The sequence below is a fragment of the Lathamus discolor genome, chromosome 1 (assembly GCF_037157495.1).
Source record: "Lathamus discolor isolate bLatDis1 chromosome 1, bLatDis1.hap1, whole genome shotgun sequence".
NCBI lineage: Eukaryota > Metazoa > Chordata > Aves > Psittaciformes > Psittacidae > Lathamus > Lathamus discolor.
This window is the reverse complement of record NC_088884.1, coordinates 99,797,368-99,809,592: the sequence shown is the minus strand read 5'-3', so window position 1 is coordinate 99,809,592 and position 12,225 is coordinate 99,797,368. Positions and strand designations below refer to the sequence as shown.

Sequence of the window (12,225 nt, the reverse complement as noted above, 5' to 3'; positions counted from 1 at the left end):
ACTGAGGTTACTTATTTGTGTCTGCAGTACAGAATTCCCGCGCCCCATTTTTACCCATTTAAGAAGATAAAGTAACAGAAGCTAGGGCACAGAAAGCCCTTAATAATATCCCTTTCCCCCTCAGAACACATACTTTAATAAATCCATCAGAAATTTTAGAAGTATCATTATCTAAAAATTTACAGTTCCATCACTAACTTAAGCCAGACTTGTGAACAGAAAAACACATTCTGTAGAACTTTATAACTTAAGCACTGTGACTGAAATTCCTGAGGCTCCCAAGTAACCTCACTAATTTTCACCAAGAGCATGTTCTCATACCTCTGAGAAGCAACAAGCTGAATGTAAGATGGAGGAGAAAATGCCTCACACCTGAACAGCAGTCAGCTCTCCAACATCTATTCTATTCAGAAATAATCACTAGAAGTAAGTGTCATAGGCTGTTCTTCAAATCAGCTTAGTAAAGGTGGAAGGACAGTAGATCTCTATGGAAAGCCTGGCTCCAACTGGAAAGCTGGCATCCCAACGCCAGAAATACTGTGGAACGCATTTCCTGTGGTTTAGGCCCATAGGCCCAAATCCACCTCATCTAATATTTAGGCATTCACATAAGATAACAGTATTAATTTACCTATTCTGGGAAAGATAAATCTGGGTTTAAAATAAAATGTAAAATGAATGTTTGTGCTTTGTTTTTTTTTTTTTTGTTTTAACTGAAAAGGAAATATACTGTGTTGTAATACCACTGGATGCAAACCTACAAGGGAAAAGAAAAAACCCCAAATAAGTTATGCCAAGTGAAACTAACCAAACAAGTAGTGAAAATTAGATGTTTTCACCATTCAGTCAAGTTACCACCTGTGAAATGCAAAGCACTACAGCCAGGAGAGAGAGAAGCTCAGCTTCTGCACGTTCTGTCAAGGGCACTCTGAGCTGAAAAATCACTAATGAAGTCTATTTTTCTAACAAATGGCTGCTTGTAAAAACTGCCAAGCAGAACAAGCGATTACGGATCTAGCACTAGAGTGCACTCAGATGGCATGAATTCTGCTCCTGGCATCTTGGTGTGTGTCAATGCTGCCTTTGTCTGAGGAGTCATCAGGAGAAGAGTCCATTTCACATGGTTTGATTTTGTTTCAAATAGTGGTTTAAACTGAGAATCCTTTTGGTTTTTCTATCAGCTAATGTATTCTCTCTTTTTGTTTTCCATAAAAGACTTGGAATATAATGATAGGGGGAAAGGGAGCTCCACCACAGCAAATTCCTGCATCAGAGTAGGTGGGTCCTAACATTTTTGGGTTTGAAAACGTAAGCCACTTGCTGAAGAGGCTCATTTGTTTTCAGGTTTTGGCCTTAAAGCACTAGTGCTAAGCAAGATTTCTGTTCAGAACACTTCTTTTCTGACTAGCTGCTTGCTGGCAAGGGATTTTATGTCAGGAAACTGCAAATATCCTCAACAAAAGAGACCAATGCTCTATTTAAATACCAGCTATTTAGGACTTACAATTTTAAGGTAAATCTACTAATGTGATACGAAACTTAAGACATGTGCAATCTGTTAATGCTGTTTCCTGGCCAACAGGATTAATCCTCATGAAACAAGGAGATCAGACACAGGAATGCTAGAGCAGTGCTTTACTTGGAATGGGAAGGGGAGAGTAAAAAGCAAAACCAGCCACCCAAGTGTCCTGCATCCACAGAAGTACTTTCAGACAGACATAACTAACAGCAGTTTCTTGTTTCCATCTAAAAAATATGCAAGTTTTCCCACCTTCTCCATAATCAGAGGAAACTGAAATTAGCACCGAGGTCCCAAAATTCCAGTACTCAGAACCACTGTAAATTTTTTCCTTAAAAAACAAGGTTAAACCTCATGGTTTCATTCCCACAAGGTTTATTATTTGGTTTTCAATTTTGCAGAATAACCTCCCTCTTTCCTTCTCTTCCTCACCTCAGTGAGCTCTGATTCCGGAGTACACGGTCTTCAGCACAAGAGCTCTAGAAATATCCTGAATTGCTTTTTCATCTCTGTTTTTATTACTACTATTTCCTGCCAAGGTACTTCTAATTAGAAACATGTATTTAGTTATACAACATCCATATCCATTTCCATACTAGTACCCAGCAACAAATAGGAATATCAAGAATATGCTTGGTTCTGGCCAGTGATACCATGTGGATGGTATCTTAAGGACATGTCGTGGTTTAAACCCAACCACAAACCTCGTTCACTCACTCCCCCCCTTCTTGCCCTCCCCCTGCTCCTGGAGGGACGGAGAGGAGAATCAAAAAAAGAATGCAACTCCCACGGGTTGAGATAAGAACAGCCCAGTAACTAAGGTATAACACAAATCACTACTGCTACCACCAATAATAATAGTGCTAAAGGAAATAACAAGAGGAAAGAATACAACACCTCAATACCAGCTGACCAATAACTCACCCCACTCCCCCCAGCCGAGCACCGACCCATACCTCCTCCAACCCTGCAGTCCCAACCCGTCCGGGTAACTCCAGTTCCCTCTCCGGGCATGACGTGCTGTGGTATGGAATACCTCTTTGGCTAGTTTGGGTCAGGTGTCCTGTCTCTGCTTCCTCCCGGCCTCCCCTCCTCCCTGGCAGAGCATGAGGCTCAGAAAGTCCTTGGCCAGACCAAACATTCGAGCAGCAACTGAAAACATCGGCGTTATCACCACTGTTCCAAGGCCAAAAGATCAAAACACAGCACTGTACTAGCTCCTAAGAAGGAGAAAAATGACTGCTGATGCTCAACCCAGGACAGGACAGTAAAACCAAACTGAAATAAACTTAGTCTTTTAATATTCTGAAATATAAGAATCAGTCATCTAAAGAGAGACTCTTCAGTTTTCTTACACATCTTTAACTTCTCAGAAGTACTTCCTCAGAGCACTGGTACTTTGACTGCTCCAGAAATTAAGAATTAATTGGAAAAAGTATCTGATTATAAAGAAGTCCAACAGCATCTGACAGCTGAGGTTCACTGGTATTCAAAATATATTTGCCAAATGCCATAAAAACTATTCAGAGAATACCAAAACTATTAATCATACAAATACTATTTGACTGCTCTAATTTGTGAGTAACTCTACAAGTCTGTATTTAAAAAGCCATCAAAGCATGATGAACTAAAAGCATTTAGTAGCAAAACCAGTGTTTCAAGACAAAAGCAGTATTCTGAAGTGTTTATTGATTAGTAGTTTAAAGCTGCACTAATATTCATGAAGTCCAAGGGATGCTACTTCCTCCACCCTTTTTTGTTTGTTTTTGGTTTGGTTTTTATTTATCTGAACAAAACACAGAAAATTAATAGAGCTTAACTTGTTCACTGGACAAATCAAGCTTAACATTAACTCTATGAAAAAGCCAATGGACTAGCATGACAATATGTGCATCAAAACCTGCTTAATGTGCTTAATGCACACAGGGAAGGAAAGAAAAATTGTATGGATTAAAAAAAACCCCAAATAGGCCATTGTTATCCATGTTCGTTTATTCCTGCTTTCTCTAGCACCTTTGGAGTTCAACACTACCATCTCCACTGCTAGTATCGGAGCAAGTCTGGCAGTTGATGTTCAGAAAACTCATGTTTAATTTTAAAACCATTCTGTCCAGTAAACCATAGCTTCCTTTGCAGCTGTGATACAGCCATCCAAAAGAAATCTTTACTTGAAATTATTTGTTGTTTCAAAGCTTTGTAAGACAAATCACAGCTGCAGGTTAAGGACTGGTGTATCATAGCAAGGAGCTATATAAATTTCCTTTAAAGCTATTAAGTAAAAACTAGCCTTGCAGAAGTAATTCAGTATAGCCATGGAGGAAGTGTAACTTTCAGCTAAATGGAAGTCTCTGGAGCTCGGGGTGGGGAGGGAAAAAGAAGGAAAAAAAAAAAATAATTTAGTACTCAGCCTGCTTTCAGAACTCTGAGGAAGCAACAAAAGAGCCCCCAAAATCTTTTTTTTTTTTTTTATTCCTAAGCGAAATGAACAGGAGGTGTAACTTCCAAGAGTAAATGGAAGGATGAAATGCATGGATTTCTTAACAGCAAAATGAACAGTACTTCTGCTCAGAGAAGTCATAATGAAAATTAGTTTCTTTTTCAGCAGATCTTCAGTTCAGTTCTTGCGGCTGATTAAAATCACCACTCAGTTTTTCAATGCCTACTTGTCCTTAAAGCCTGAGCAAATGAGTGATCCTTTGTTTAAGAATATGCAAGACAATCATGATAGCACAGAACACTGCAGTGCTGCCAACTTCTAATTATTATTACTTTTAAAGAAATGTCAGCTCCTGTTGACACAAGTGCCTTAACTGTTTCTCTCTAGTTTTATTTCAGGATGGTGTGGTGCTCCTGCTGTATCAGGACATGCAATATATATTCACGCTGTCCAACTACAGACATTCAAACATGTAAATATTTAAGAAGGAAACTGTTCACTAGGCTATTTGTAACTAATGCCATAATTAGTGAGGGGTCTTTATTTCCTTAACTACCTACTTTGCTTGGATTTCTTACAGCATCATACTATACTGCAACAACAGGTGATTATGCTGGTCATCCAGACGCATTTCAGGATGCGGCCACGTGAAAGCCCTGTACACAATTACCTATTCAAAGTGGGCCTATGCTCTTACATAAGGAAAATTGTAATTTTCCATGAAGTTAACCTGTTTGGGAGATGCTCGTGAGTAGCCACGGCAAAGATACAGACACATTTTATAGGCAAGCCATGTATTTGTGGTTTAACAACACAAATTATGTCTTATAACATCTTAAATGAGAAAAATCTATAGAAAAACCAACCCGATTTCTTTTTCTTTTTTTTTTTAAACTTTTTTTTTAAAACAATCACAAGTCCCAGCACCATGAGAAGTTTATTCCTCTCCCTTGATTTACTTTGTTGTTTTTTTTCTTTTTCAAGGTTCAACAGGGTATTTTGTTGGCATGAAAAGAAATGTTTGTGTCATTCACTATCTCTAAATCCTAGCTTACCACTTGCTGGGCCGACAATTACCGAGGCCAAGCAGAAGTCTCTTGTAAAAGCAATTGTATGGACTCAAGTTGCAGGAAGCATCTCATGCTAAAAGCTAATATGTTTTGTTGAAAGGTAAGCCTCCTGTAAAAAAATAAAGGTGAAAATGCACTACACTAGTGCATTGCTAAATAACCTGTGCAATCCAATGCAAAACTAGGACAGAATTGCTTAAAATAATCTTAAATGCAATTAAACAAATACAATTATTACTCAAGACAAGTGGAGCAAAATCCAGTACCAAGTTATAAACTGGGAATTTTAAGTTCTTTACTGTGTCTGTTTGTGATCCACCTGGTGATCCTGAGTTTTATCACAGCTTCCTGCGACCCTGAACTAGGACCTGTGCTAAACTAAAAACATTTTACCAGAGAGTTCAAGTACTATTGGTCAAATGCATTACAAAAATGGCAGTGTTACACTACATTCAAATGAACGAGATTTAGCTTTTGATTTTTCATTCCATCATGGTAGTGAATTGTTAACTCAGCCACATGCCCACAGTTCATATATTTCTTTGCAAAACGTTAAAGAACGACTTTGGTACAGACACATGCTTGCTGCCTCTTAGGAAATAGAGGCTATAAAGTTACAGAAAGCAAAAAGCATCAAACCAAGACTTTGAAGAACTAAATTCCTCCACCAATTTCATCACTGACTTAACTGTTTGATTCAGAGATAGAAAAAACTATGTTTTTTCAATTGAGATGGCAAGCAAGTACTTCTTAAGAGCTTTGAACTTTGCAGATGAGTTGTACAAACACCCTCCAATCTCCCAAATGCTGCATCACTCAAATGCTTCCTCCTGACCTAGAAAAACCAACTCACACCCTACCCCTTTTATTTTTGACCATGCGCTTTCTTTGATCTCTGACTTACGTCACATTTGCCCTGAAAATTAAAGCTGTCTAGACCCACAGACCTCTGTCAGGCCGTAAAGCCTTCTCATGGACTGCCAGCACAGGCACCGGGGACTTGCCTTCCTACACAGAGCAGTTCCCTGTAGTGCACTGAAACGCTCACTACAGTCTTACAAACTGTCAGCAGGATGGAGATCACAGGATACACTGCCTCATGTCACAACCCTTTTCAAACAGTCTGAAGAGCTTCAGGGAAAGTACAAGGTGGAGCACAAGAGAACATGGCTCTTCTTTGCTGCCCCTCCCTGTCCAGGGGGTCTTCACTTCCCTAGACACTGGTACACTGGGTGCACTGGGGCACCTTTAATTCTATTGCTCCTTCTTGGATAAATGGTTTTTTTGAGGAAGCAACATGTGACTGTCAAACAAATGTCACATGATTGTTCTGTCTCAGAACCAGTGAGTGTCTTTGAACAATTAAGAGAACAAGACCCAACTGCATGGATGGATGCAATATTTCTTCCACTTGGAGCCTTTTGCAGCAACAATGCTTCCAATTTAGCATTACGACTACATGCAACCGTGGCAAGCTAAAGCAGCCAAAAAGCAGAAATACAAAATCAATATAGACAATGGTTCTTTATCATAAATACATAGCACCTTGAATAAAACAAAGGAAAAAAAAAACATCTTTTTCATTCAATTACAGGTGAATGCAGAAAAAGCACCTGCAATAGATCACTTACCTTTTGGTACGCTTCCCTAAAGAAATAGTAAAGCACTTGAATTAAAGTTACAAGGGCAGGAAGCCAACACCATGTTTTGAAATGATTTTCAAGACTTCCAGAAAGTACTGTAAGCATTTACAGAAGCAGCTGTGAGCTAGAAAAACGAAACTACATGAAAATGTAGTGTAATTTCAAGGCTATAAATATTTTCTTTCATTTGTTATTATTTTTATCCATTTTCTAAAGCAAAGCTCTTCTAGAAACAGGTGGGGAAAAAACACTGGGTATCTCATAGTTCACTATGGCTCCTGGCCCAGGCTACTCCTGCAGGTGGTTAGACTGAAGAGCCTCAGGCTCTCACAGCAGGGCAGTACAAGTACCCTCCTCAGAAGACTGTCCATGTACTTCAGTGAATTTTAGACCTATTACCTACATTTAGTTTACCCATATTACTGATGTTCATAACTCATTTCTATATAACCATACCTATTTCTGAAAAGTCTGGAGAACTTTAACAGTCTTACAACTTATCCAGAACATCAAGTGCTTATATCAGAGCTCTGAAGACATATACATTATAGTCACTACTACTGATAGACAGATTGCCAAGATCCTTGCTGCCTGACACATTACTCTTCAAAGACAGCAGAACCAGAAGTAATGGAGTATCTGTTTCATCTCAGGTTTACAAAACAGAAACAGCAGAGGGGAGAGCAGGCTATATGCAACAACAGGCACTGCCATCACCCAGTCCTCCATTTTCTACCCTGGGCAAACTATACTGCCTGTAAGCAGTTAGCCCTTAAAGCAGAGAAAAATAGAGGAGATGCTAAGCAATTTGACCACAAAAAAAGCAGTGAATTATTTCTTTATGTGCTAGTTACACTGCATTATTTCTCTGTCAAATGCATTTTTAACACTGAATGTAACAAACTTCACTGGTCCACACAGAAACATTATTGAGCTGCAGCTAATGCTCCTGTGGAAGATGATAATGATGTTTCTCACTAGCAAGGCTGGCCACCAATAAGGAATTGTCACTTGGAGGCAGTGCAAACAGTATTTTTGCAGCAATCTAACAAATAAGAAAGATAACAGCAGCTTCTTCAGACAGAAGATGAGATGGGCCCTCAATCTACCTGAAGGCCTTATCACCAACACACCTGACCTCTGCTGTAACACCATCTTTTAGAGAAGCCACAGTGGTGTGAAACAGAAATTCTTGAACTAATAGCATATTAAAATCCTCCCAATATTTAAAGGAGCAAGACTAAGAAGGTAACTGTTGTATGTACCATTTCCTCCTTTCCCATTTCTGCCCAAGTTTTAATGAATCTACTAGCCAACTTGATTTTTTTCTATGCACTAACTCATAGCAGAAGACCACTGTAGTACATTTATATAATCAAAAACAACCTGATAATAGAAGTTGCTACAAGAATCTGAAAGCTGAAAAAGCCATATGGTAGAATACAAAGCATGCACTTGTTTCAGTTAGGTAAGGGGCTTTTAGAACGTGGAACGTGAATTCGTTTCGAAAGAGAGATGCAAGAACAACAATGCTGCCCCAGCAGACATCTTTGTGACTGCTTTGCACTGCCCTCAGCAAAAGTAAGCAGCTTTTCAACATGTAGGTTTACTACTTTTGAGGGTCAAACATTTTATTGGTAAAGTACACAAACTGGCCAGTTGAGGAAAACATTTTAAAGCAGTCCAGTGTTTATCTTAAGAATATTTTCCAGTATCAGCTTTCATTAATCTGTTACTGTCCATTATTTCTTAAGAACTAAACAAAACTACTGTCTGGTAACACAGAAGCAATTAGACACAAGCAGAAAGCCAAGGTCTTGAAAAAGGCCATGCCTTGTTTTCTGAAGATAGACAGCCAAAATGAGATGTCATACTTCCCATTTCACACTGAGCTCATCTATATCACAGTGATACTATCTATTTCACTTAATTACAGGCTGTTTTCACTTAGTGGTAAGAATACTAAATTAAAGGTTTAATTAGTAGATATTTTAGGTCATCTGAATTTATGCCATCTAGTCTTCTCCGAAATGAACTCATCAGTTCTCAGTGTAAATCCTATTTGTTCAAGCATATTATTTTGGATTACTTGAATATAGAATAGTACAGACATTTGACCTAATGTTCTTTGGTTCTCACTTCTAGAAGAAAGTTATCTTGTCTGAAAAACTGCATGGTAGAGAAATAAGTTAAGCATTTGCCTGTATTTCTGATAGGCTGGCTGATAAAACATTTTAGATAAACTGGAAAGTCTAAGCTATTTATTAGTGATTTTCTAGATAAATATATTTTACAGACACATCACAACAGTATCTTCTTTGTTTCTTAAGAACAGCTGTCACCCAAATAATCCTTATTTTATGTAAAAGTAAACCCAGTACACACAATATTTAAGAGATTTTTTAGGACAGCTTTGAGGGGGCCCCCTAAGACTTGTTTGGGTTTTGTTTTGTTTTTTCAAGTTTGCCACTGCAGTTGTTGCAGTTTCCTCAGACTCATAACAGTCATCTTACACATACTCAGCAGTTTAAAATATTTCCACATAAGGCTAGTTTTCCTTTTGCTGTATGACTTTGTTTAATCTACCACACTCTATGAAGTCAAGGAAATTATCACCTACTACAGTTTATACAAATTTCAATATAAGCATGGCACCCAGCTGCTGTGATAAAGTAAACATATCTTTAGAGCAGGCTTGAATTAGCAGTTCCCTCCTCCCATTCAGATCCCAAGGAAAAGATTTACGTGGTAACCTCACAGCCCACATACTAAACATCTTCCTGTGACTGCCCATGTGGCCACTAACACTTAAGCTAAGCAGCTCCAACAAGTGATTTTCCTTGCTTTCACAGACCGAAATGAGAACTTAACATACTTAGTAGTAAACGCTATCTCTTCCATATAATTCTTCCTTCATTTGTAAGAATTATTCTAGGTAAGAATTTGTGAGACTATTGCATACTTTTGCTTAGGACTAAAAAAGCAGCACAAAATACAGTTCATTCTTGTAGTAATGATTCTTCTAAGCATGTTTACATCAAAAGCAAATACCTCAGAGACTTAACTAAGTTATTTAAAACTTTTACTTCATACAATGAAAACATGTACTGATCCTGTCCCAAGCACTGTTATGGCTATCAATTTGTATTCTATCCAACGCCTTGTGTGCTCCCTTCATCACAAGTCAGGCTGTCTTCTACATAGAAAGACTAAACCTCACACTTCTGAGAGTTAGTAATTCTGTGCCATTTTTGCATTAGTAGGTACAGTAATAAACTTTAAACCTATGCTTGGATGTGGCATTGTTATTGTGATGCTTTAATATGGTTAAAAATAATGCTAGGATTCCTTTGTGTCATGGTTATCTCATAGGATAAAAATTATTTTGTTAGAATTTTTAAAAGTAGATAATTCTCACCAACCAGAAGTCAGGAGAGCTATGTTATGCTTTTAGATGATAAAAATCAATGTCTATTGGAGATTTTCCTCACCTTTTCTGTCTGGTTTGAGGTTCCGATCCACTGGTGGTGGCTCACATTCCGCAACAGGTACTGATCGTCTGGGAGGTGTCTTTGGACTGGACCTGAAACCCATGTGAGCAGGAGGAGGGACTTGCTTTCCAAATAATGGAAAATCAAACGTGCCTGGTGTCATGGGTACATAGTTTGTTTCCTGGATGGGTTCAGTGAAGCTGCTGGAATGCTGTCGTGGAGGAGAGTTGGGATTCATTGGGACATAATTTTCATCTAGTTCTTCACTTGAAACACTTCCCACTGTCAACATGCTTCTGTTTTTCTAGAATTAACATACATTTCCTTTAACAAAATAAGTTATGCAATCAGCTGTGAATCATATGAGTTTTTTAACCTAATCTGCTCAGATTAATACATTCTACTGAAACTGAAACATCACAAATGCTGTACAGCTCGCTTTTTAGCATGGGAACAAAAAGCATTCAAGCAGTGTCACTGTTGCCTCTCATCAGATCAAGTCATACTTACGAAGTGGTTATGGAAGCCCTCCAATGAATTAGATCTGTCATTCGGAAACGTTCGTGGAATATCATAACAGTCTTGAGAACTAATTTCTAAAGAAACAAGAAGAGAAAATGGCTATTTATCAACCCTGTTCCTGTCACTTGGCACCAGGCATCCAGAGTCTGTTATTATTTACTGTTTGCTTCTGAGAGCATCCAAATACTCCTCCTGAAGTATATAGATTTTATCTATATACTTGAGAGGACTGTGTTCACAAACAAACTTAGCACTTATCAGTCACAACCCGAAGATCTTACAGTGGCTTTTTTCCATAGCAAGAAAAGAAATGTGAGAAAAAAAAAAAAGTAATTTCTCCTTTTAAAGCAGCAGCTAAGTCTTAATTTCAAATACGCAGGTGCAAGAATTAAGTGTAAAATTAATTTGAGATATAGGGCCCTCATGAAAAACCTATTCTAAAATAAACAGCAGATGTACTTCAGGTTTGGGAGAAAGGTCTTCTGACTGAACAGCCTTCCCTTTGAAGGTGTTGACTCAACAGCATTTGATCTGTTGCAGGAACAGGTGAATCCCTGCTCTCAGTTCTTCAGTACGGTCTCCAGGGGCTTTCAGTTTGAACAAACTACTACACAAACATACGTCTCTCCATTTTCAGATGCCTGGGTCTTGGCAGTCCCCATTAAGAAAGTCCTCAGCTTTGTGACTGTTTCTCTGCTGCACAGTGATGTTTATGAGACATCTGTCTCCCAGGTCCTGCTCACCCATGTAGGAGACAGGCTGCCTTTCCCTGCAGCAGGCATGCCCTTCCTCCTCCTGGTGCCAAAACAGACTGTGGGCTAACTCTGGGGTTTAACACTGCCTTTTCCCAAAAGAAAAGACAGAAACATTTGGGGTCTTTTTTGACATTTCCACCTCAGAGAAAAAACCAAAACAAAACAACAAAACAAACCAAACAATAAACACTTTGCTATTAAGAGCCAAATCAAAACAGTATTTTCAGAAAGGCTACTCTTCCTGAGGCCAACAATATCAGCCAGAATGTAGGAGTAGTCACTTATAAACTTAGCGAAGTGAGAGAAGATAAACAGAGCAAATAAGGCTCTTTCAGGGTGTTACTCTGTCATTTTAAAACACTAACAACCGCCAATATTATTATGCTTAGCCTACATAATGACTGGCAAACAGGATATTACTGAGTGCCTGTATGATCATATCCATTATGTGTATCGCCTCCTCTAAAAGCCCTGTCCCCATCCCCTTCCACATTTCATCCTCCCATCCCGTACTTAGCACAACTCAGACAATTCTCCTTTAAAATCCCCTCTAACATTTAGCATCAACTCTAACCAGTTTAAAATGTCACTTGAGAAATAACACTGTAATGCCCACCTGCCTCAGGGACCTGAAAAAATTTAAACTCCTAGCCCAAGAGCAGTTAGCAATACTATAATAACCGCTCTATATAACAATAAATATCTGCTTTCCAACCTGTATGCTGCATTTCTTGAATTTGCACCTGAGAGAGTTAAGAACAGGAATGAAAAAAGGAAAAACCACAAGA

At 38.6% G+C, this 12,225-nt stretch overlaps 1 protein-coding gene across 4 annotated transcripts in view; it reads right to left on the bottom strand.

Annotated features, from left to right (window-relative positions):
• The window catches only part of GAB1 (GRB2 associated binding protein 1), a 99,327-nt gene that overhangs the window by 10,652 nt on the left and 76,450 nt on the right, over positions 1-12,225 (bottom strand). For 3 of the 4 annotated variants that reach the window (XR_010614484.1, XM_065687900.1, XM_065687912.1), the window contains exons 5-6: positions 10,671-10,756; positions 10,161-10,464 (exon numbers count right to left, since the gene is read on the bottom strand). Coding sequence is in view for 3 of the 4 variants with exons in the window: in XM_065687900.1 (XP_065543972.1) it covers positions 10,161-10,464; positions 10,671-10,756 (390 nt within the window). In the remaining variant the exon portion in view is untranslated. The remainder of the gene's footprint in view (positions 1-10,160; positions 10,465-10,670; positions 10,757-12,225) is intronic. The other variant, XM_065687922.1, reaches the window with a different exon arrangement.